This window comes from Zootoca vivipara, chromosome 9, assembly GCF_963506605.1.
Source record: "Zootoca vivipara chromosome 9, rZooViv1.1, whole genome shotgun sequence".
Classification (NCBI taxonomy): domain Eukaryota; kingdom Metazoa; phylum Chordata; class Lepidosauria; order Squamata; family Lacertidae; genus Zootoca; species Zootoca vivipara.
In genome coordinates this window covers 14,555,726-14,581,849 of record NC_083284.1, presented here as the reverse complement: position 1 = coordinate 14,581,849, position 26,124 = coordinate 14,555,726, and the positions used below count along the sequence as shown (strand labels likewise).

Below are 26,124 nucleotides of genomic sequence, written 5' to 3'. Positions count from 1 at the left end.
CTTGTAGCTCCAATTGCACTAGAAGAGCAATCCATGTTTTTCAACAACTCTGCACCAAATTTTACTTATGTGCTGAACTCCATACAGGTTGGCTCCTCTTCCCAATCACACCAGCAGCTGCCATGAACCAATCACACAACTGTAGGTGGCCCATCAAACAGGGCCCTCTCAATCCCCCTTCTTCCCCCATGCCAGTTTGGACACGTGACTCTTCTGTGGTTTCCAGAATACTGTACTGATAAGGTTAACTTTGTCATGTCAGAGCAAGACAAATATCTAAGCATAATAGCCAGACAAATATCTAAGCATAATAGGCTTCAGGAACAAAACAACAACAACAACAACAAAATCATGGTGGAAAGAAATAAAGAGTCAGAAGATGAATTATCTCATTACAATGTATGAAGTTCACTTCAGTTTTACTCAAGGTTTGAACAGCATGTAACTGGTTGGATTCAGAAACCCGTAGCAGTGAGCACCCCCCCACACACATTTCTGCAATGTTTAGTTGTGCCGAATGAAGCAACACATCATAATGAGAAAGGATGGTAAATCAATTTAATATAAATGTCATTAAGCGCTCCAAAATGAGACTGGGTGCAGCCGCCAGAGTACACCACACAGTTCTTTACTGCTGAGTATGCTTCTGCCTATGTTATAAATCAAAGCGTGCTCCCTTAAGCCAGGAGGGGGATCGTTTTGAAATGCATTATAATGAATAACCATCGCACAAACAGCATGACTTCCTTGGTAATTTCTGGAGCACGTCTTTGGAAGCTAGGCATATGGCAAAAAGAGGCACCTTCCTCTGACCTGATCCTTCCTGAAATGGTGGTTTTTTAAAACAACAACAACAACAACAATAATAATAATAATAATAATAATAATAAATTAATTATTTATACCCCACCCATCTGGCTGGGTGGCTTCCAGCAGAAAAATAAAATACAGTAATCTATTAACCATTAAAAGCCTCCCTAAACAGGGCTGCCTGCAGATGTCTTCTAAAAATCTGGTAGCTGTTTTTCTCTTTGACATCTGATGAGAAGGCATTCCAAAGGGCGGGTGCCACTACCGAGAAGGCCCTCTGCCTGGTTCCCTGCAACTTGGCTTCTCGCAACGAGGGAACTGCCAGAAGGCCCTAGGCGCTGGAGCTCAGTGTCCGGGCTGAATGATGGGGGTGGAGACGCTCCTTCAGGTATACAGGACCGAGGCCATTTAGGGCTTTAAAGGTCACCACCAACACTTTGAATTGTGCTCGGAAATGTACTGGGAGCCAATGTAGATGTATATTTGGAGGATATAATCACATTTCCAGGCATAATTCTTTGATGTGCTTTTGCGCAATAATTGGGAGTGAAGATGACACCATGACACTTTGTAGCCAATCAGACTTTGCTGCTTGCTGATGTCACTGAGGGCAAATGAAGTCATTCAGAGTGATGGGAATATTTCTTTGACGGGCAAAGCAAACGTTTCATCCCTTTTCAAAAAGCAAGCAACCCCCCAAAATTCTCAGAATACACCAAACACCTGTCAAAGCTAAAGCCTGATGCAGATTTACATGCCTACACAGACGTGATCCCTGCTGAGTTCAGTGATTCTTGTATAGCTGCCAAGTTATCCCTTTTTTTAAGGGAAATTCCATTATGCGGAATAGGCTTCCTCGTGAGAAAAGGGAAAACTTGGCAGCTATGGATTCTTGCTACCTAGTAAGTGTTCATAGGATTGCAGCTCCAGAGATTGGGAATTGTTTTCTTCTGATCAGGATGATTCCCGCCTCCCCCCCCCACTCCCAATGCTAATCACAGGGCTATGGAACCAAAGCATGCGTGGCTGTTTCTTGCACCCTTGTAAATGAGTTACACAAACAGTGATCTCACTTCTCATATTTAATGAGTTATGGGGGAGGGAAGCGCAAATTATTATTGCAGCTGAGATATGAGCATCTGCAATCAAGGGAGCACTTTCATTTGCAGGCGGCTCTCCCTCTACTCTCTAATTAGCAAAACAAATCATCTGTTGATGAGAGGGATGTAAATCCACAGAAGAAGGGGAAGAAGCTAAGAACCTGATATCTGGATTTTTTAATATATATATTTTTTGCAGATGTCTTGTTAAGAACTTAAAGGTCTCCTTCACTGGATCAGAGTAAGGTTTTACAGCACATTATTCCAAGTTAAATTTCAGGGATTGGCAGGCTAGAATGATTTGGTTAGAGATATTAATAATATGTAATAATTGATATTTCTTGTAGGGGGTGGAGGAAGGGCTGGGGAAAGAAATTTTAGATTTGTTTAACAGTAATGTTATGTTTAGTTAGGTAATTGGGGGGATAGCCACCTATCTTCCTCCCTATCATCCTGAAGCCTCTGGGGGCAGGGGGGGCTCTGGGGGGAGGGAGGGGTGGAAGGAAACCCAACTACAAAAATAGACCTCCCACAAGAAACCTGCTATAATTATATTAAGAAAGTATGAAAATCAGGAAGAAGGGATCTGAGGAAGTCACGAATACAATGTTTAACAAAGTAAGAAATTGATATTTTTAATTGTTTGTTTGTCCTTGTATTATGTTGAAGAATTATATATAAATGGTTGGGGGATACCCTACCCCAATCTCTCCTTTTGTCTTGGGCCCTCCAGGTGGCAGGGGGAGGTCCAGGGGCTAAGGAGAGGGAGGGTGAGGACAAACCCAGCTTTAAAATGGACTACCTTCGACTCTCAACACCCGCAGGATCCACTTGTGGCAGAAGGGGACTTGTAGGGGGAGGGAGGGAAGGTGGATAGAAATGTTCTTTATGTCTTGTCTCTTTTGTGTTATTATATAAAATCAATAAAAATTAATTTTTTTTAAAAAAGAGAATGATTCCTGTCTGAAACTCTGGAGAGCTGCAGCCAGTCGGTGAAGACAATATGAAGCAAAATGCACCACTCCTCCAACTCAGTAGAAGGCAGCTTCCTTTGATAGGGCAAGGCCTTGGAAAGACCAGAAGTTCATGAAGTCCACTGCTGCATTTCCCAGCAGTGGCCACTCAACTTGTTTCAATTATTATTGCTATATTTATATCCTGTCTCCTTCTCAGACTGGAACTCAAAGCAGCTTACACAAATTCAAACAGACAAATTGCAAAAAGCTGAAAACTTGAAACCTAAGTTTAAAAGTAATTAAATTTCAATAGAATTAAAGCCATATATTTAAAAAAAGCAAATCTGTTGAAATACAGACAGTAAAGAAGCACAGCTCTGCCAAGGGCCGTTTCCTTTAAAAAAGCCACCAGTATAATTATATATTTTAGTAAATATTACGAGTTATGATATTTGCACGTAGAAACGTTTGCACGGTTTACCAGCGCAAAGCAAATGCTCAAACAAATAAATGGTTTTGCTGCTATGTTTGGTGTCCACACACTGGTCGCAAATCATAGCTGAACTAAAATCCTGGCTGGCCGCTGTGAGAACAGGATGCCGGACTAAGATGGGCCACTGGCCTGATCCAGGAGGCTCTTCCTTTGATTACACTTGATTCTTAATTTTACTTGATGGATGCTTCCAATACAGATGCCACGGTTCTGCTCCAAGCAACTTAGTCTTGTGTAAATACAGGCCCTGTTACATCAGATCTGGCCCTCTTGTACTTTGCACACACTGCTGTTTGGTTTCCAAGTTCCACAAAGCGTTTACAGCATATTAAATAAATATTAAAAATTAAACCCTACTGTTGCATCAATGTTCTTGCCAGGATCCTCAGACCAGCTAACTGAACCTTCGTGGTGGGTTTTTGCTTTGCCACTCACCTTCCATGATGGTCAAGGGATCCTCCACTTTGGGACGCAGGATGTTGGGACCAAACACAGTAGCCAGGTTTTGCACACTCATTTTGTTGACTCCGGAATAGGACTGAACTTCATCGAGGAATCTGTTAATGCATCCAAAAAAAAGCATAGTCCAGAATCAGGATTCAGTCAACTATAAATGACAGGGCTGAATGGGTGAGATGCTATAATTAGCAATTATGCATAAAGGTGCAAAGGAGACATGCTCCCTCACCCTACACCACTCCTGATATAATTCCCCCCTTGTCTCTTTTCCTTTGTTTGTTTGAATGTAAGCCTGCAGATAGGGAGTGTCTCATTTTGAGTGGAGCTACCAGACTGGTTACTGGGACCATATAATAACACCAGTCCTGAAAGACTCACATTGGCTCCCAGTACATTTCTAAGCATAATTTGAAGTGCTAACCTTGGAAGCCCTAAATGGTGTTGGCCCTGCATATCTCTACCCCCATTGTTCAGCCCAGACACTGAGGTCCAGCTCCGAGGGTCTTCTGGCAGTTCCCTCACTGGGAGAAGTGAAGTTACAGGGGAACCAGGCAGAGGGCCTTCTTGGTAGTGGCACCTGCCTTGTGAAATGCCCTCCCATCAGATGTCAAGGAAATAAACAACTCTCTGACTTTTAGAAGACAGCTGAAGGCAGCCCTGTTTAGGGAAGATTTTGATGACTGATGTCTTACTTTGTTTTAATTTGTTGGAAGCCACCCAGAGTAGCTGAGGTACCAGTAAGATGGGTGGCATATAAATTATTAGTGGTATATTCTTTACCCACAGAGGTGAATCTGGTGTCTTCATTATGCAGCTTTTACTGTATGCTGAAGACACACATCTTTACTCTGACGCTTGAGAGAAAGATATTTTAGGGCCCACTCTCCTCATAATTCTAATTTACTTTAAGCTGCTTTAAACATTCACTCTGGGACCTTACAGCAAAGGGCAGGTAATAAATCAATAATGTTAACAGCAGCAACAACAACAAGAATATGTAGTAGAAGAAGTTAGAATTTAACTGTTCTGTTGTTACTCCTTAAAGAGCTGTTCACAGAAAACTGTCCTATCTAATGATGTCTTTGGGAGTGCTAAGGCAATCAGTGTTTTGTCGGGATATTTACCTGCAAATATACTTCAGCAGGTTGAAGTTGACAGGCGGCAAACTCTTCACTTGCTTCACTAGTTCATTCAGCCCCTGTGTGAAGATGAGATCTCAGTATTAGAAACCCCAAAGAAAGAGACCGAAATGTAATACTTCCCACTAGGGTTGCCAGACTCAATAGAGGACAGGACTTCTGTGCCTTTAATTGCCCTGCTCTCTTTTGAGTCTGGAAACCTTAAAGAGAAACCAGCAGATCCTTTGCTTGGAAATTAAACAAAGGGTCTGCTGGTTTCTCTTTAAGGTTCCCAGACTCAAAAGAGAGCAGGGCAATTAAAGAAAGGCACAGAAGTCCTGTCCACTATTGAGTCTGGCAACCCTACTTCCCACTCAGCATTGCTTTACAAACTATCCATACAGATTGTGATGGGCGATTGCAACTGCTCACATGTGTTGAGACCATAGCTGCCAAGTTATCCCTTTTTTAAAGGGAAATTCCCTTATGCTGAATAGGCTTCCTCGTGAGAAAAGGGAAAACTTGGCAGCTATGGTTGAGACAATTCACAGCTGCCACTTACAAACATCCATTTCCGATTGCTAAAGGGAAGCGCTGGTTGGCGTACCATGTTTGGTTCCAGGATATGGTTAGAAGGCCCATGATGGAGCAGCTTCTAAGCACATCTGGTTCCTCTGTAGCTCTGAGAGCGGAGTATGGATCTCCTTACAACTCTCAGCAAAACCCTTAGCAAAAACTACAGCTCCCAGGATTCTTTGGGAGAAGCCATGGCTGTTTAAAGTGGTATCACAGTGTTTTAAATGGACAGTACGGATGTGGCCTTTGTCACATTCTCAGGAGTATGGGGAGGGACCAGAGGTCAGTGGCTGAGCAAGAATGAGGTCCTAAATTCAATCTCTAGCACCTCCAATGAAATAGGGAGCCGGAAAGAGCTCCGCCTGAGACTTTGCAGAGGCACTGTCAGGAGACAAAACTAAGCTACACGGACAAATAGTCTGAGCAGGTATAAGGCAGCTTCCCAAGTTTCTAAGCTATATCATAGAAACAGCCAACATAAAACGAAGGTGACAAAGCAGGAGTTAAATCACTCCACTCAAAATCCCTCAATAAGACTGCCAAGCACCCGATAATTTCACACACTGGAATCAAGGCAGCAAACTCACCGTTTCCTCTTCCTTGCTGAGTAGTTTGGCGCAGGAGAGAAAGTCTTCATATTTGGCGTACGGAATAACTGGCTCCGGGAGCTCTCTGAGGTACAGCTTCAAAAGCGACGCCACTGTGTGTACATCTGTATTTCTGTCGGGAGGAAAGGGATGAGATTACTGCTGGAAATGTAGCACAAGGCACCTAGAAAGCCATTGATGGTTTTCGTGCAGATCTAAATACATATTTTATCGCAAAAAATGTGTTGAGGTACATATTTTATTTCAACGCACACATTTATAAATGTGTTTCATCCTGAAATACACAAAATGACTGTAAATTTTGAGAAGTTCATCATCTGAAGGATTTGTATGCTGCAATCTGAACATTCGTCCGAGAGGTGTGGCTTAGGTCACTTCTCATTGCAGTTCAAAGAAAGTGAATAATTCCTACTCTTGACAGAGTTATTCTCCTCTAAGAACTGGTCTAAACCCAGCTAAGCCAGCCACCATTGCCGCATCCTAAGGTAGCAAATTCTGTGAGTTATTTATGTTCTGTGCGCAAAATGAATGCTTTCTCTTTTTTTGGTCTTAGGTCTGTCTGGAAGCTACTCCTAATCAACTTCATCAGATAACCCCAGAGTTTTACCAAATTATTAAAGAGTGAGAAAAATGATCTCTAACCATTTATTTCCAAACCAGGCATATTTCTTTGCCATTGTTTGTAGCCCAAACTAAACCCGTGCACCCTGCACTCTGCAGGTTGCAATCTTTTTAATGAATTCGGCAGGTGGAAGGCTTTGGAAATTGCGCTGTATATTACCACTAGGTGGTGATGTTGTAAAATAAGATTTATACAGAATACTTCCTCAGGCCAAAGCAGCTCCCATTTGTTGCAGGGTGTTATTGCCGTATTGACCTTAATAACTATTCTAGAGGTGGATGGTGAGCCTGCCTAATGAGATGTGAGCTGCATGAGAGCATGATTTCTAAAATGAGAGAGATGCCAGGTTTTCAAATCTCTGGCGTTTCAAATATCACATATCTGAACTGGGGAGCCTTCCTGCTAATCTCTGAGCCATCAATGCTTACTAGGAGTAGGGAGGCTCTCAGGGCAGAGCAGAAATTGGGGACTACTTTCCCCCTGAAAAAAAGCTGTCCACCCATTTTGACAGTGTTTTGGGGAGCATACAAACAAGAGCAAAAATGTTCCCCTTCTAACATGGCGAGTTCCTCGATATTGAAAGCACTGTCCTCCATCTGTTCAGGCAACATGTGGCAACACTTCACATTGCTTCCATTCAAGTGTGGAGAGAACCACTTTGAAAGAGATGATCAGAACCACAACACACAGTAAAGGTAAAGGTACCCCTGACCGTTAGGTCCAGTTGCGGACAACTCTGGGGTTGCGGCGCTCATCTCGCTCTATAGGCCGAGGGAGCCGGCATTTGTTCGCAGACAGCTTCCAGGTCATGTGACCAGCATGACTAAGCCGCTTCTGGCGAACCAGAGCAGCACACAGAAACGCCGTTTACCTTCCCGCTGGAGTGGTACCTATTTATCTACTTGCACTTTGACGTGCTTTGGAACTGCTAGGTTGGCAGGAGCTGGGACCGAGCAACGGGAGCTCGCCCTGTCGCGGGGAATCGAACCGCCAACCTTCTGATCAGCAAGCCCTAGGCTCAGTGGTTTAGACTACAGCGCCACCCGTGTCCCTACAATGCACAGTAGGGGAGGAAGTCACGAAGACCTTGCAACCACTCTAAAAAAAGTAAAGCAAAGTGCGGTCCTCTCCCCACAGGGAATCCCTCTATCTCTCTTGGCAAGTACTGTACTTTGGCAAAGGAGAAATGGATCCCAATTTTGCAGCACCTTTGCCTTAGGAGGACATTGTTCTTTTGGAGGGAACTGTGTGCAGTGAAAAATGAACCCCTTTAAAATTTGGCACACTCCTCTTCATTTGGCACCCCTGTCCTAATTCTTGGTGAAGCCTGAGGGAAACAAACCTTGACTAAGCCTCACCTTCCGCTTCCCACAACAAACGCACCATTTTCTTTTTTTCTTTAATAATTTATAAAAAAAATTTATAATTTTTATTAGATTACCATTTAACAATATATAATCACATCATTATTATCCACTTTACCTCTCTGGCTTTCTAGAGCCTGTCGACTTCCTTCCCTCCCGTCTCATGGCTTTCAAAATTAACCTTTATATCATCACATTTTATACGTTTCCCAATTCTGATTACACTCATTACAAAATACCTCAAAATTTAAATAAATAAGAAAAGGGAGAAATTTCCTCATTACAAGTCTTCAGACAACCCTACTAGTGATGTTAATTGCTTATAATATTCTTTCATATATTGTTTAATTTGCTCCAGTCCTTTTGGAATACTTGATCATGCTGGTTTCGGATTTTTCCTGTCAGCTTTGTCAGTTCCCAAACACACCATTTCCACCATGCTCTGCTTTCTCCCATTTAAATAAAGTTAAGGGAAGTTGGCGGTTCCATTTTTCCATTTTTCCTCCACCAGCTGCTCATTTAAAAAATCGGGAAAAGTTTTTGGGTGAGGGAGCAACAGAGAGTAACTCAGTTTCTGCCGACTTCCGCAGGGAGACACGACACTGGGCACCCCAGTAATTGATTCTGTACTTGACATTTTTAAGAATATAAAATCATTTTGCCTCTAGAGGCAGTGTTGTTGTGTGGTAAATAACACTATTAAATTCGTCTAAAATTATGAGTGGTGTGGGGAAAGTGGACAGACACATTTTCTCTCCCTCCTAACACTAGATCTTGGGGACATCCAAGGGAGCTTAAAGTTAGAAGACTCGAGATGCTTTCTGCCTGGGGAGAATCAGGTGAAGGTGTCCTGCCCCAAGCCCCAAGCCAAGAGGCACTGTACCAAAAGACAGCCAAGTTACTACTACAGTGGTACCTCTACTTACGAATTTAATGCGTTCGGAATGCACATTCATAAGTCGAAAAAGTCGAATCCCATAGGAATGCATTGGGAGAAAAAAAATCGTAAGTAGAAGCAACCCTATCTAAAAATTCGTAAGTAGAAAAAATCCTATCTAAACCGCATCCAAGATGGCGGACGGAGCTCCATTCGTAAGTAGAAACATTCGTAAGTAGAGTTATTCGTAAGTAGAGGTACCACTGTACTACCTTTTACTTAGTAAAAGAATTTTGGGAAATGATATATATAATGAATTGAAAAAAGCATTTAAGATAACTTTTTCTAAAAAACCCGAAGCCATTACAACATCAACATAGGCCAGTGGGAGAGATTGTGGGAGAAAGATCTAAAATTTACAGCATGTTTCAACCTAAGAGAAAATTGTATGAAAATGATATACCGTTGGCATTTAACACCATGTAAGCTGGCTAAAATGTATGGGGGTATGAATCTGAGGTGCTGGAGGTGCAAGAAAGAAGATGGCACACACTACCACATGTGGTGGTCCTGCAAAAATATAAAAGAATACTGGAACAAGATATATGAAGAACTAAAGAAAATGTTTAAAATAACATTTAAAAAAATGCCTGAAATGTTCCTTTTAAATATCTTACCACCGGAAATAAATAAGGAAATAAGATCTTTATGCCTATACGCTGTGACCGCTGCTAGAATTTTGGTAGCTAAAAATTGGAAGAGCGAGACGCTGCCCACAGTAATAGACTGGCAAACACAAATGTTAAACTATATTAGGATGGCATGGTTGACAGACTCAATGAGAGATATACCTGTACAAAAGACAGTGAAAGAGTGGAGAGTGTATAAGAACTATCTCAAAACATATTACCCAAATAGCTCTCTACTCACGGATATTGAATGATGCTTGAGAGAAATAGAAAGGATTAGAATAATAATGAGGAGGAAAAAGAGATATCGTTAACATAAGCCTGTGAAACATAAGATATTGAAAAGTGTGCAACAAAAGGGACAGGAAGTATCTATATGTAGATGTGATGAGTGTATCTGTTTTATATTCTTATTTGTTTTGTAAATCTGTGAGGATAAGTTTTGACGAAATATTGTAAGAATAAGGTTTTTCTTGCCCTTTTTTTCTTTTTCTTTTCTTCTTCTTCTTTTTTTTATCGATCTTTATTGTATTCTTTATTGTATTGCTTTTTTCCCCACCCCTTATTATTCTCCCCCACCTTATTATTCCTTTTTATACGTAAGTGTGTATTTGTTGTTCTGCTGATTTTAAACAATAAAAACTATTAAAAAAAAAAGAATTCTAGGTGCTGAAATCCCAATGGAGCAGAAAGTATTATTTATGTATGCGACCATGGCTGCACGGGTGTTATTGGCCCAGAGATGGAAAGAAGATAAAGTCCCAACCAGAGAATAATGGCAGATTAAGTTGATGGATTGTGCCAAAATGGCAAAAATGACTGGAAGAATCAGAAATCAGGAAGAGCAGAATTTTAATAAGGAATGTGGAAAACTTATAATTTATTGTTAAAATCATTGTAGACAGTTAAAATCATTAGTTGGATTGGAATAACACTTGTAGTTTAAAGGTGAATTTTGGATATACTGGAGATGTAAAAGATTTGGATTATTATAAAAGATGCAGGAGTAAATTACTAACAATGGGACCCACAAAGGGAAGGAGGGAAGTCCAGGAAATTCTTTGGAATCTTGATTTTATGATGTATGTTGGATATGGGAGTGTAAAATGTTAATTTGAAAAAAACACATCTCTCTCTCTCTCTCTCTCTTTATTTATTTCAAGTTATTTCAGCACTGGAATATCCCGCAACCATTTCTCCCATTCCCTGGCAGTAAAAATATGTATTATTTATTTATTTCACCTGTATCCCATCTCTTTCTCCAAAGAGCTCAAGGTGACATACATGGTTATCCTCCTCCTTATTTAATCTTCACAACAAACCCGTGAAGTAGATTAGGCTGAGAGGCAGTGACAGCCCTAGTGAGCTTCATAGAGGGGACTGATCCCTGATCTGCTAGGCCATAGTCCCAACATTAACTACATTACCAAACCTGCTCTCAGTTATATATTAAGCAACTAATCAGTTGCTGGACTTTCCTGACGCCCCAAATCAATTGCCTGGGATGGCTGCTTCACTGTCCCTCATGTCCTAGTCAAGTCAACCTTGAGTTTTTCTATGAATCGCATGGCAAATGGAAGCAACTCCCAGCTTGCTAATCTTTCCACCAGGCTGTCACTGGTATTACTGTTTTGTAAAACTAGGATTGCTTTCTTCTCTGTTTTCTGAAGTATTCATTGTTTTGCTCCTTTCCAACAGCAGCTACCCCTTATCCCAGGTCAGCTGGTCATGTAAACAGGCGCTTTTAAAACCCCATTGCAGCCCAACTGGACCCCAGCGTAAGAAAACAAACCACCACTCATTTACCTGCCATCCTGCTGCGGCAGGTAAATAAATGCTTCTGCGAAAGAGACGATCCCACTCAAAAACCTTCAGGATGTCTGTTTCACAATTCTGTTTGCCTGTCAAAGGCAGCCATATCTAAATCCCTCCCTGTAACTATGGCAAGCAGCAAGCCTGCTATTTGGAGTGATTAGCACAGAATTTAATTAGAGAGCACATACCCTGAGGATTTTTTAAATTCCTGGCCCCTCTGTAGTAACTCTTCCCATTCTCTTCCCCCCCCTCCTTAAATAAGGTATGCTGGCATAGCCCATGTACAGACAAGCGCGAGACAGAGATGAGTTAATTGTTCATTTGATTGTCCAGCAGAATACCCACCACTGCTGGTCTCTAAGCTGCCCCTAGGAATATAATACAAAGGCTTTAAATAGTGCAAACAGTCACAAATCCTTTCCTTTGTAATTAGGCAGCTCAGATCCAGAGATCTTTTCATTCCAGCCCCTCGTTGTCATCGACTTCCGTTCTAGCAGTTGCTGCGTCGACAACATTTTTTGCTTTGTGGCATTGCAAACCTTGTGGAAATGGCCGTCAGGCTGATTACACAGCCCGGGGTTGTCCCGTCCTCCACTCCATAAACAAGGAACACGGAAGCACAGCAGGTCTCCATGAACACATATGTAACATTTACAGTCAAATGTGTCCATGGTACCATTTGCTTCAAGAAAGCAAAGGCGCTGACCTCAGGTGGGAGTTGAAGATGCAATAAAGCAACGTAGTTCCAAAAGGAACTACAGTACGTTGCTTTATTGCATCTTAAAGCTATGGTTTTCCCAGTAGTGATGTATGGAAGTGAGAGCTGGACCATAAAGAAGGCTGATCACCGAAGAATTGATGCTTTTGAATTCTGGTGCTGGAGGAGACTCTTGAGAGTCCCATGGACTGCAAGAAGATCAAACCTATCAATTCTGAAGGAAATCAGCCCTGAGTGCTCACTGGAAGGACAGATCCTGAAGCTGAGGCTCCAATACTTTGGCCACCTCATGAGAAGAGAAGACTCCCTGGAAAAGACCCTGATGTTGGGAAAGATCAAGGCACAAGGAGAAGGGGACGTCAGAGGACGAGATGGCTGGACAGTGTTCTCGAAGCTACGAACATGAGTTTGACCAAACTGCGGGAGGCAGTGGAAGACAGGAGTGCCTGGCGTGCTATGATCCATGGGGTCACGAAGAGTCGGACACGACTAAACGACTAAACAACAACAAGTTCCAAAAGGAAGTGAATCAAAAGCTGGTTCATGTGTGTGGGATCTTCCACAATTGCTCCAGGAGGTTAGCGATGCTGTGGTCAGCCTCAGGAACTGGCATGCATGACATGCAGGCTCTATGTTGCCTGAATCTGAGATTTCTTCTGACTCTTGTATCTGAGACTGCCCTGGTTTCTATGCTGGTGGAGGTACTGTTCAATGCCCCCTTTGTTTCTCTTTCTGCCCCCATCACTTCCTTCCTTCCTTGCTTGCTATGCAGTGGGCTGCCAAGAGGAAGGACGGCTTGTTCTTGCCCAAGGCCTGACCCAATCACTCGCAGGGGGTCTTTTTTCTGAAACATTCACCTGCAATTGAAGTGCTGTAGCCAGCTAGGGCTGCCGCATTTCAAACAGTGAAAATCTGGACAGAAAAGTTGCTGAGTTGCCATACGTCCAGATTTCATTGATTTCTGCCAGGCCGCTGCTAGAGACAGCAGTATTCTGGATATGTCCAGGAAATTCTGGACGTATGGCAACTGTACTAATGGCCAACACAGTCCCATTAATTTCAGTGGGGGTAGTTTGATTGAGAATTAGTTGGATGCATCTGTTAGTATGCCTGGTGTGGTAAATCATTCACTCAGAATGGGAGATCTAGTATCCTGGTTCACCATGCTTTTGGAAAGGGGAACACATTTTATAATGAACCCAACAATGGCTTAGGATCTTAGGGTCTTAGTAGACCACAAGCTTAATGTGAGTCAACAGTGTGATGCAGCAGCAGCAGCAGGAAGAACAAAAAATAAAATAAAATAAAATGCTAATGGTATTCTTGGCTGCATCCACAGAAGTATAGTGGCCAGATCAAGGGAAGTAATAGCACTATAAAAGGTAAAGGGACCCCTGACCATTAGGTCCAGTCGTGACCGACTCTGGGGTTGTGGCACTCATCTCGCGTTATTGGCTGAGGGAGCTGGCGTACAGCTTCCAGGTCATGTGGCCAGCATGACAAAGCCGCTTCTGGCGAACCAGAGCAGCACACGGAAACACCGTTTACCTTCCCGCTGTAGTGGCACCTATTTATCTACTTGCACTTTGACGTGCTTTCGAACTGCTAGGTTGGCAGGAGCTGGGACTGAGCAACGGGAGCTCACCCCATTGCGGGAATTTGAACTGCCGACCTTCTGATCGGCAAGCCTTAGGCTCTGTGGTTTAACCCACAGCGCCACCCGTGTCCCTTCCCTAATAGCACTGTAGTGCTATTCTATTCTGCCTTGGTCAGACCACCCCTGGAGTACTGTGTCTAGTTCTGGGCACCACAGTTTAAGAAGGAGATTGACAAAATGGAATATGTGTACAGGAGTGTAACCAAGATGATCAAGGGTCTGGAAACCAAGCATTATGAGGAACAATTGAGATAGCTGGCTATGTTTAGCTTGGAAAAGACTCGAGAGGTGATAGGTTAGCCACCTTCAAATATCTGAAGGGCATGGAAGATGGAGCAATCTTGTTTTCCTCTGCTCCAGACCTGAACCAATGGATCCAAATGACAAGAAAGGAGATTGCAACTTAGATATGAGGAAAAACTTTCTGGTGGCAAGAGCTGTGCGTCAGTGGAATGGGCTACATCAGAAAATGGTAGATTCTTCTTCGAGGTTTTTAAACAGAGGCTGAATGACCACCTATCAGGGATTATTTAGTTGTGATTCCTGCATTTCGGGGTTTGGACTGGATGGCCCTTGGGGTCCCTTCCAACTTCGGATTTTTGGTAATTATCTACAATGTTGGCTGATATATAAGCACTAAAATTGTTCCAGTGACTGCTCTATGTGGCTTACTCTGCACAGATTCGGCCAAAGAACAGCAGAGTTATATCAAAGGATGGCTATCTCAGGATGAACTCCTGTATGTGCCAGTAGGGCAAGGGCCTACGTGAGCCAAACAAATCTTCTCTTCAGGGTTGAAGAATGGCGCAGAAGTATATGAAATGAAATGAAAGCACCTAACCATTTTGTGCCCCACCAACGGGCCACAAGAGTTCAGCTAGAAATGATGGCTCTGAAATGACTTGTATCTTTGAAGTCAATGTTATCTGTGCAACATCAAAGGGTTTGGAATCTACCCCTTGAACAGTATTGATGAGCATAATATGGCTTGCTGTTTTCCACAAAGGGAAATAATCTTTTTGCTGTTGAAGGAGCAACTTCCCCACTGACCTGTGTGCATGACTCGGAGCACGGTGCTCAGCGAGGAACAGTGACAAATGAACACCTCCAGCTGAGGGCTATATAAAACCATTGCATTTCAATATGATGGAAGCATGATTCTGCCCCAGCCCTTTGGTGACCATGTGTTCTGCTTGTCCTGTGTTTTATTAATCTCTTTGCCAAAATTACAGTCTCCCCAGTTCCCAGGTGTGTTTGATATGCGTTCCCTATATCTGTCATCATCACACATTGGTCTCCGAGAATATTTCCAGACAACCAGGGGGGAAATAGCTTTTCTAAATAAAAAATGGTTTTTTCTAAGAAATAGCAGTATGCTTGAACTAGCCCAGATCTGGTGCTAGGGGCACAATATATCCTTATTTAAGTCCTGGGCCAGTCACCAACTCTCAGCTCAGTCAAAAGATCTGTCATATACCCCAGCCTGAGAAATGTTGTGGAAGCCTGGGATATAACGTGCTGAATAAATCGTGGATGGTTTTTTTTTTTATATAAGCACAGCATATGGCTGGCATTCCACTCCTCTCCTGACTCTTGAAGTCTTCCTGCCTGTTTACTCCTTTGCTTGCTCTGCTTCTACAGTAAGACTTTTCAGACCGCGATGTCACACTGCTGCCCCCAGCTCCCATTGGTGTAGTTGCTCTGATGTCATAGGGGGCCAGTACTAGATTTACATATAAGCTAAACAAGCTATAGCTTAGGGCCCCACTCTCTTGGAGGCCCCCAAAAATTTTAAAGGAAAAAACCCGAATGTACATTTCCAAAATATTAGATAAAAACAAATAAAATAAAACCTACATGCAGCAACATTGTTTTGTACTGTGCAGGCTCCTATGATGTAAGTAATGCTAGCCTGCCAGCTTGCTCCCTAAAATATCACTGATTTGCTCATTTCTATATATAGGGTGCCAACATTCTGCATGGACTGGTTGCATGGTAAAGGTAAAGGGATCCCTGACCATTAGCTCCAGTCGTGACCGACTGTGGGGTAGCGGCGCTCATCTCGCGTTATTGGCCAAGGGAGCCGGTGTACAGCTTCCAGGTCATGTGGCCAGCATGACAAAGCCACTTCTGGCGAACCAGAGCAGTGCACGGAAACGCTGTTTACCTTCCCACAGTAGCGGTACCTATTTATCTACTTGCACTTTGATGTGCTTTCGAACTGCTAGGTTGGCAGGAGCTGGGACCGAGCAACGGGAGCTCACCCTGTCACAGGGATTTGAACTGCCAACCTTCTGATCGGCAAGCCCTAGGCTCTGTGGTTTAACCCACAGCGCCACCTGCACGCTGCATGGTAACATGTGCAAATGGCTTTAGATACCTATTAGGTCCATAAATTTCCATCTAGCATATATTCAACACAAAAACCAGCGACAATTTGTTGTTGACAAAGGACAGCTGGACATATAAAGGGCCCCATTACCTTCAGTAGCTGTGGGCCTCAACAAACCTAAATCCAGCCTTGTAGGGGGCCTAAGCGATAAATGGGGTTTTAACAAATGAATTCCAAACTCCATGGCTAACTCTTATGAATCTAAAACGCATAACCGTTTCCCAGGCAGCATGAATAACATTAACAGCAGTCAGTTCCCTTTAGACAACAATACGTAAGATCACGCTCGATGCTGTTTATGTGATACACAATATCATTATACCATCTCAGTTATACATATACTACCTCAGCAGACCCACTATTAAATTCCTCTGATGCCTAGACTTTGTTTACCTATGGAAATTGCCCAGGAAAATGTTCCCACATAAATATTAATACCCATCTCTGTGACATTTCAAGTATTTTCCTCCTCTAACAGATCTTCATGATCATACAACAATGGCAATGCGAACAAATGATGAGAAAGATAATTTACTTTTTTTTTAAAAAAAAGTGTGTGTTGTGGGTGGTGGGGTGAGAAATCCAATTCAATTTCTTTCATTAAAAATTTCCTTTAAAAGATTTCCATTTCCCATTTAATTCCTTGTTTGTCTATATAATTGAAGGCCTGTTTGCATAAGCAGAGGTCAAAAAAGATGGCTCGTTCCTAAAACATAGTCAGAGTCAAATGTATAATTTCAAGTCTGTCCAAACAAAATTGCAATGGAGTTAAACGACTGAAAGCAACGAACTCCTGCCTTTGTAGCATAATGAAATATTGGGGTAATTTGGGTTTAACGGCTGTCAAAAATATGGATGTTATTCATTATGTTCTCAAGGGGATGTCCTTGGGGAAATACAATGCAGTATAGTGGTTATAGCATTGCCTTCAACTAGGGAGGCACATGTTGAAATCTCCACTCAGCCACAAAGTCAACTAACTGTATGACCTTGGGCAACTCACTGTTGCCTCTCAGCCTAAAGAACCTTACAGGAATGTTGTGGATTTAAAAGGGGAGGGCATGTACACTACCCTGAGCTCCTTGGAAGAAGGCAAAATAATAATAATAATAATAATAATAATAATAATAATAATAATAATAATAATAAATCAGCTAGAATAAAAGGGATTCAGTCTTTTTGTCTTTTGTGGGTACAAGTATGTTCCCCCATAGATCTGGCCTGTAAGTAATTATACATTCATTGCACACTGTCATTCCATTGTAACAGACTATCTAGGCTTCAGAAAATACCCAGTTCACACCTTGACAAGACCACTCAAGGTGGCACAAGTCTATATCATCTGCAAGATGGGGATATAATAATACCAACCTACCTTACGGAGCTGTTTTAAGGAATAATGAGATTGTATATGAAGTGTTCAGAATATCCCCAGACGCTATGTAAATAATTAAATTGCATTACTATAATTATATCCCAATCAATGGTGACTGTTAGCATCTATCAAGTGAGCTTGGAATAGTCATGTTATAGAATCGTAAAATGGGAAGGGGCCTTGAAGGCCACTAGTACCACTTTTAAGATCTCCATTGAGCAGAGTGTTGGAAGTACAACAGCGGGGATAATTTGGTGTGCAACTTAAGGGGTTAATTCTGCTATTGGTCTCAATGATAAGAGACTCTGACTGAGCCTCATCAGTCAGAAGTTAGTCAGAAGAAGATGGGTAAGATTTGACTATTGGAGGGAGTTGGGAGGAAGAATAGTTCTGAAGGAGTTTCCACCCTGCAGAGGCCTAACTTAAGAAAGAGTTTATTTTCTCCATTTTCTCCATATATCATATGCCAGGGGTGGCCAACTTCCAAGAGACAGCGATCTACTCACAGAGTTAAAAACTGGAAGTGATCTGCCCTCCTTTTTGGGGTTCAGGTCAAAGTTGTTGAGCTTTTTTTTTTAAGAAGGAAAGCCCTGTTTTGTTGTTGAGCTTCTTTAGGGAAGAAAGCGATGTTGAGCTTTTTTATTTGGAAGGAAAGCCCTGCTTTTTGTGGTTCAGGTCATTTTAGGGACTGAGCTTTTTTTTAGGGCAGCCAAAGTTTTCTAGCTTCTTTGGGGGGGAGCCACTGATCTACTGGTGATCTACCATAGACGTCCAGTGATCTACCGGTAGATCACGATCTACCTGTTGGACATGCCTGTCATATGCTGTTTTTCTTCAGTATACCGTACCTCAGTTAAATTATTATTTTCTCTGTGTTCCCCCTCACTCCTCTCTAGGATAGACACCCCCAGTTCCTCCAGCCATTCTTCATAGAACTTGCTTTTCATGCTCCTGGCTATGGTGTTTCTCTAAACTCTTTTCAAAGCTATGCTTCTTAAAGCACGGTGTTGCATTCTGGACACAACACTCCAAATGAAGCCAGATTAGTACAGAATAAAGTGGAGTGATTACGGTACTTCTTGCAACTTGTCATCCCACCACTTCCTTATTGATGGCTGGGTGTCCCTTCTGTGAAAAAAAGAGATGATGATACTTCCTCACTCGAAAATTGAGAAGCTTTATTTATTAATGCCTGCACATTGCTTCGAGACTCTGTGATGGATAGCACTGCTAAACGGGTGCCAGCCACTGCGTAATTAACTCTAAGGTGGAAACCATTAACCAAGCTGAGAATGGGAGTATCTTAAGCAGGCAGCTTGCCCTGCATGTCGGCCTTTCTGTGTTGTGCCTGATTTAGCATGCACGGGGCACAATTCATCCTCCGCTGGAAAGATGCTTGCTAGGAAGAACACTAGAAAGGTGGCTGGGACAGGACCTTGGACAGCAGGCAGCTATTGTCCAAGGTCTTTTCAATGTTGCTTGGTGAGAAGTTAAGGGCTGCGCTGGAAATTCTGGAATTGTCTTTGCTTCGATGACCATTCATTGGGCAATAAAACGAAACCCTCCTGAAATATTGTGGAGTGGAGGGGGATAAAGAAAGGTCTCTAACATTTTCTGCTGCTTACCTTCCTTAAAATTACAAGAAGGCCAATGGTTTTCTCAACTTTTAAAAAAAAGAGACAAGGAAGCAGCCTATATCACTCAGAGCAGGGCAAGAGACTCTCCTCGGTATCCTGCCAAGCACCTTTCCTAGAATGCCTTAGGAGCAACACTATGTTGTGGCACGTCCCCAAGGCGTTCCAGGAAGTGTGGCTTCTAGGAAGCAGCACAACACTCTCTCCATAGCTTCCTGTTGGCTGCACTTCCTGGCAGGGGTGGTAAACAACAACAATCTCCCAAAAATTTCTTCCCCCAAGAAAACAGCAGAAAACCTAGTGGTCACACTAGGCCAGGGGTCAGCAAACTTTTTCAGCAGGGGGCTGTGCCTAAGTAACGCTGTTAGAGAATACGAAAGGAACATATAATATCTCATTGTGCATGCACATCCAAAGATCCCTCTTGAGATCACAGCCAATGGACTGCACTGACTTTCCAATGTAATTTCATTATTGTCAATCGGATAAATGCTCCAGATAAATTGTGTTTGTGGATTACTGCTGTCACATCTTCTTGAAGAACCCCTATTCATATGGTGCAAATATATCTTCAGAACATGTATCTCTAAGATATCTACACACACACACACACACACACACACACACACACACACAGTGTCACGGCTATTTAGTTCAAAAGTAGAAAATTCCAAAATGATGAGTGCTTGCTTGAGCATACTCCCATACCTTCTTCAAATTCCAATTAAAAGGCTGTAATATTTACTGTATATAAATGCCCCCCATAAAAGCACAATAAATTAACAGATATGCTTTAAAGCAATTTTGCAGCAAGCATGTAATGTTGCTCTAAAATTCAATCCCCCCTTCCCTTTTATTGTTCAACTAATGGAACCCAATGCTTTGTTTTCTTAATGTGTATTTGTGGTCAGGGGTGGGGGAATCTGAAGATAAACAAATGTCATCTTCTTCTCAAACAGCTCACCCCCATGTGTGCAACCTCCCACTGAGCATACAGCAAAACCTAGTTCTGTTAACAATTGCTGCAGCTTGGCCAACCCAATAAAGGAAGCACATCCTGGGACCTCTACCCATTTGATTTCCCAGTGCTCAGCCTTCCTACTTCGGTATTCTGCGTGCTTTTGTGCATGCAAAACGAAGAAGCATTGTTGGCGTCTGCTTGCCTTCCCAGAAGTAACATTCGTTTTTCCCAAAAGCCAAGTTTACATATTGCATCTCTGCTGGCCTCTTGTACCTTGTATTGAAGTTCTATTATACATGGATTGCAAATGCTTTCTCACAGGCACACCACAGCATTACAAGATCATTTCTTTCTGTTCAAATAAGGGTTCTAATCCCTGCTCAGCTATGAAGATCAGCTGAGTGCCCCTGAGTCAGACACCATCTTTTAGCCTAAGCTACCTCATGGGGTTGCTGCAAGAATAAAAAGAGGATGGGGGAAAAATTTAAACACCACCCTGAGGTCCTTTTTGGATGGGTGGGTGGGTAGGTAGGTAGATGATAGATAGATAGATAGATAGATAGATAGATAGATAGATAGATAGATAGATAGATAGAGTGGTGCCTCGCTAGACGAATTTAATTCGTTCCATGGGTCTTTTCTTATAACGTAAAATTCGTCTAGCGAATCCCATAGGAATGCATTGAATTTTTTTGAATTTTTTTTTGCCCATAGGAACGCTTTAATTGAATTTCAATGCATTCCTATGGGAAACCGCGATTCGCTAGACGGATTTTTCATAAAATGAATTCGTCTAGCGAGGCAACCTCCGCTAGAAAAAACCTTTCGTTAAGCGGAAATTTCGTTAAGCAGGGCATTCGTTAAGCGAGGCACCACTGTAGATAGATGATAGATAGATAGATAGATGATAGATAGATAGATAGATAGATGATAGATAGATGGATAGATAGAGATTAACATTGTATTTGAACTGTGAATTTGAAGTGGCTGAAATAATCGAACCAAACGTTTACTAGTTTCAATTTGTGAATAGAAATTATAAATTCCAGCAGGAAACACATTTTCATTTCAAAAGAGATGTAGATTTTCCAGTCCTGGTTATCACTGTTTTCTCTGGCTGTGTTTCTTCCTCCAATCAGGAATTACAAAGCGAATGTCTTAAAATATGTAGCCAATCAGATTAGGATATAACTGATGGCAAGTGAAGGTAACTGAGAATGAGGGCCATGTCTGAATAAGCAAACCTTTTCCATGGAGTACTGAAAAATGACAGAGAAGGGGAAGAATTTTTTTTGGCACCACTGATAGCATTCATGAAAGTTGTGACAAGTGTCACTTAGCTCTATTTGTATGCATTTCATCTGCTATAGCTTTCACTGAACATTTCACGTATTTATGTAACTTGGTGGGGGAAACAGTCTTGGGGAAAACAGAAAGGGAGAGAATGTATATGGGGAGTTAAGTTCCTTCAACAGCCGTGGAGCTGAGTGCTGCAAAACAAGGAACAGAATCGTTTTTAAAATGTTGTAAGTTTCCAAAAGTCTACAGGGAGGCTCAGCCCATCAGATAAGTAACATGCCATTGCTTATATGCCTAAGAAATGTCCCACTGAGCAAATGTGCAGAAAAACGAATGTACGGCGCAGTAAAACTCTGCTATCATGGCATGCAGACACAGCCTGAATTTAAATTTTGCACACCATTATGTAGTCTACTCACATTGACTTTCAATTGCAGGAAGCACAGGAAAGGGCCTTATACCCAAACGCTGACCCATCCAGCAAAATATTATCTGTGTCAGGAATGGGGAACCTGCGACTCTTCAGATCTTATTGGACTACAACTCACACCCTGCCTGACATGGCTGGGGCTGAGTGGAGTTCAAAACAAGTATACAGTGAGCCACGTGTTCCCCACCTGTGGTCTGTACTACCTGGAAGGGATCTAGACAGGGGTCTGTTCCAGCCCTCCATGGAGATGCCAAGGATTGAGCTTGTGGCCACCAGAGCCCAAAGCACAGGCTCCGCTGCTGAGCTACAGCCTTCCACCAATGTTTTCTAGGAACTGGAGGAAGATGCAGGGCCGTGAAACCCCATTAGTACTCACAATGAGCAGCACTGTTTTAATTTTGATCTTCCCATGCTGTGCATTATTTGGACACTCGGGTTAGCTCCGTCCCAATTAAACATGCCGCGCCTTCAAGGCACTGAGTGAGAAATAGGCTGGAAACCCCCCCCCCCAAAGTCCCTCAAAGGCCATTTTGCAGGCTACGGCTATTCTGCAGGGGCCCATCCTGCCGAACTGCCTTCACCGAGCAGCAGGAAATGCAGTTGCTGAGGCCAGCAGAAATGCGCTTTAAGCTACACAAACACAGGAGCTCAGTAGCACCATCCCTCACAGCACGGACTCTCCTCAGTAAATTGCAGAGGCAAAATGTGCTTGCTGGCAAAAAACCGCAGCTGGGTTTGAAGGGCAGGGTCTTATATCAACGGACTTCTCTCTCCCCCCCCCCTCTCACACACCCCTCTCTCCCTGTGGAATGAATAAACATACTGCAAATGGCTTAGAACACAAACAAGAATCCCTGAGAAGGTAAGGTAGCCAGCAACTGCTTATGCAGTTTTGATATTTGTCAGAAGAAAACACTTGTGTTTTTAAAAAAGAGGGGGCATTCAGCTGGTGGATTATGACAAGGGTTCGGCAAATCCATCAATTCCCATTTCTCATTTTTTCTCATGTTAAATTTATTTCTCCACATTTCCACATCCATTTGCGATTGCCTTTTTTTAAAAGATCCTCATGAAAATTCATCAACGCGTTAGCACAAATTTAGTGTGAGTCTCTCCTAATATACTCCCCAACAGAATCAATTTTTGCAAGCAAATGCCCTAATATAATGCATTTTTGCATGTTATTTCCACTAAATATATGCAGCTGTATGCACGCTTTACCCCAGTATATGCATTTTCACACACATTACTTGGTCTGAGAATTGAATTGCAAACTTTGTGGAGAAGTGCAAATTCTGAAGGATGACTGCATTTCGGCAATGTTGGGTTTAAACGGGAAGCTTAAGGAAGACTTGCAAACTCACAATATGAGACCACCTGTCAATCATGTGATGTCATATTTGGCCTGCAAGGCCATTCCTGGTTAAGTACCTGGCCCCCAGGACCATAAAGGTTCCCTACCTCTGACATACTGGCTCAGGAAGCAATTATAATGTGAACCATCCCTAGAGAGAGGTAGAAAAAATTCTGTCTATCTACTTTGCCCCAATAAACCTCCATCATCCACCTGCTTTAGTAAACTTTTTATAAAGTAAAGAGCCCAAGATATATCGGGCTCCAAGGCATGCCATGCTTAGACTGCACTTGGAACCTTTGGAGTGGAAATTTTGACTGCCACTGAGTTAGTCTGCCTAATAAATTATCCAAGGATGAAAATGAAGGTTAGATGAAAGAGCTTCAGTTTCTTCACGAGATGGATCTTTGTACATATAACTGAAACTCAAAATAATATATTCATGGGAAAGCATTGCTGTGTGCCATCTGAATTGCTGTGTTGCAGCATCTGAATTATGGAAGATTTATTCATTCATTTTATTTTACTTTACTAAATTTATATACCACCCTTCCCCTCCCCAAGAAGTCCAGGGCAGAAAACAATACATGGTGAAGGAGGGATTTGAACGCAGAATTTCCCAGTCAATTGCTTGACTTACTACACATTCTTGGCTCTAAACTCAGCAGCGAGCTTTCAACATGGGGCATGTGGAAAGCGGAGAAACTGTCATAGGCAGCACAAAACACCCAGTTCACAAAACAGGCAAAACTGCCACCACCCAAAAACAAATGAAAAATCAGAAAGCTTTAAAAATAAATCAATAGGAGGAGCAGGGGGCTGTGACTGAAACCCAGGGCATCCAGAAATTCTGGAATAGCTCAGTTGATAAAGCATGAGACTCTTAACCTCAGGGTCATGGGTTTGAGCCCCATGCTGGGCAAAATATTCCTGACTTGCAGGACATTGGAACAGATGACCTTCTTGGTCCCTTCCAAGTCTGCAATTCTATGCTGGGTTCCCCAATGTTAACATATTACCCTGGGAAATAACACCATGAAAGATGCTTGTTCGTCACCTTACCTGTCAAACAATGGCTTTTCTCCGCAATCAAAAGCATCCTGTAATTCTTTGACGAGGTTAGCCTGGCCAGGCAGTCGGAAAAGCCCCTCTTCCTTCAGCCCCCGCAGCCGGATAAAATCCACACACTGTTCCACCAACATGGGCGCCAGGTGATTTCCATATCTTTTCTCGTAACGGACGGTGTCTTCCAGCTTCTGTCCAAAAATTCCTGTGAACGACAACGATAGGAGCTATAGCGGTGTTCAAGGAAAGAGACCGCCCAGTAAAAAACATTCAGACATTTGTGATGGTTCTTGTAGACCGAGAACAGATTCTTCCTCTCTTACATTTTGGCTCTGTGGTTGTTTATATAACAGGAGAGTGAGCAGCTAACATTTACAGAACCACCTTGTGCATTAAGATCATAGGCACTGAGTCAAAAACCTGATTGAGCATTCAGATCTCCCCCATTTTCTGTGGATGAGACCTCTGGACTTGCCTCTTAGCATTCTATCATGGGATTTCTATGCAGTACAGTGGTACCTCGCAAGACAAATTTAATTCGTTCCGCGAGTCAATTCGTTTTGTGAAAAATTCGTCTTGCGAATTGCAGTTTCCCATAGGAATGCATTGAAATTTCTTTTTTTGCCCATAGGAACGCATTAATTAAATTTCAATGCATTCCTATGGGAAACCACGATTCACAAGATGAATTTTTCGCAAAACGAATTCGTCTTGCGAGTCACCATCAGATCGCAAGACGCATTCGTCTTGTGAAAAATTAGTCTTGCAGGGCATTTGTCTTACGAGGTACCACTGTAGTTTGTCCTCAAAGGAATGTAATTGCATCATCGGGCATAACAAATCAATCAGTATTTCCATCTCCAATACGACATAGGACAGCAACCGTTTCTCAGCCCCAAAGATGGAATTGCAGGGGCAGAGTTGAATTCTCTTGAGTTTTTATTTTGGCATTGAGACTTGATTAGAACTTGTTGTTTGTGGGGGGAGGGGCATTTTCCCACCCAAGGGGTTTTCCAAACATTTTAGGGTGCAGTTCCCCCCTCCCTTCAGAGGTTTGCAGTCCACGAACAAGCCCTAAAGAATTTTGCTTGAGCAAAATTTTCAAGAGTAGTCCTTGAACAATTAAAACTAAAACATAAGTGTTTCTCAGTCTTGGCAAAAAAGGAAACTGAAGGAGAGCAGTTTTGTCCCTTTCCTAGAGCATTCCCAAGCAATTTCACCTTTGCAAGTACTGAGCTTCTAGGAAGTTTCTTTTTGCCTAGAGGATCTGAAACACGAGAACATGGCATGTGCCACAACCAAGGCCTGATCACCTACCACAAACTCAACTCGCATTCATTTGTGCACTTTTTTTTTTTTGCTAATTCCTTAGGGAAGGATGCCCTCCTCTCCCTCCAGTGTATTTATATTAGCAACCGATTTTGTATTGCATTGTAGCTACTTTTTCTTCCTTTTATCTCTTTGGCAAAGGCTCAAGGACAAATCAGCGCTTGTTTCGAAAGGCACACCTGCTACATTATTTACCCTCTTTCTTCTAATCTTAGTCACTATGACAACATAAGTCAAGAGGACCTATTCACACAGAACAACGTCCCGCGGTTAAATGCAGTACCGCACGGTCACTCTCTGCTGTGACCTCCTCAGGACACCATTCCATCCAGGAACACAAAGAGTGTACTTCCTTGTCATTCGGAACCATTGTTTTCACATATGTTCTGTTCGTATTTGCAGTGAAAGATTAAGAGAGCCTAA

The 26,124-nt window shown here is 42.5% G+C and overlaps 1 protein-coding gene across 8 annotated transcripts in view; it reads right to left on the bottom strand.

Annotated features, from left to right (window-relative positions):
• ARHGAP24 (Rho GTPase activating protein 24) overlaps positions 1-26,124 on the bottom strand; it is a 343,081-nt gene that overhangs the window by 7,962 nt on the left and 308,995 nt on the right. For all 8 annotated transcript variants that reach the window (XM_035112151.2, XM_035112152.2, XM_060278414.1 and 5 more), the window contains 4 exons: positions 24,370-24,577; positions 6,100-6,232; positions 4,943-5,016; positions 3,795-3,916 (listed from right to left, as the gene is read on the bottom strand). In XM_035112151.2, coding sequence (XP_034968042.1) covers positions 3,795-3,916; positions 4,943-5,016; positions 6,100-6,232; positions 24,370-24,577 — 537 coding nt within the window. The remainder of the gene's footprint in view (positions 1-3,794; positions 3,917-4,942; positions 5,017-6,099; positions 6,233-24,369; positions 24,578-26,124) is intronic.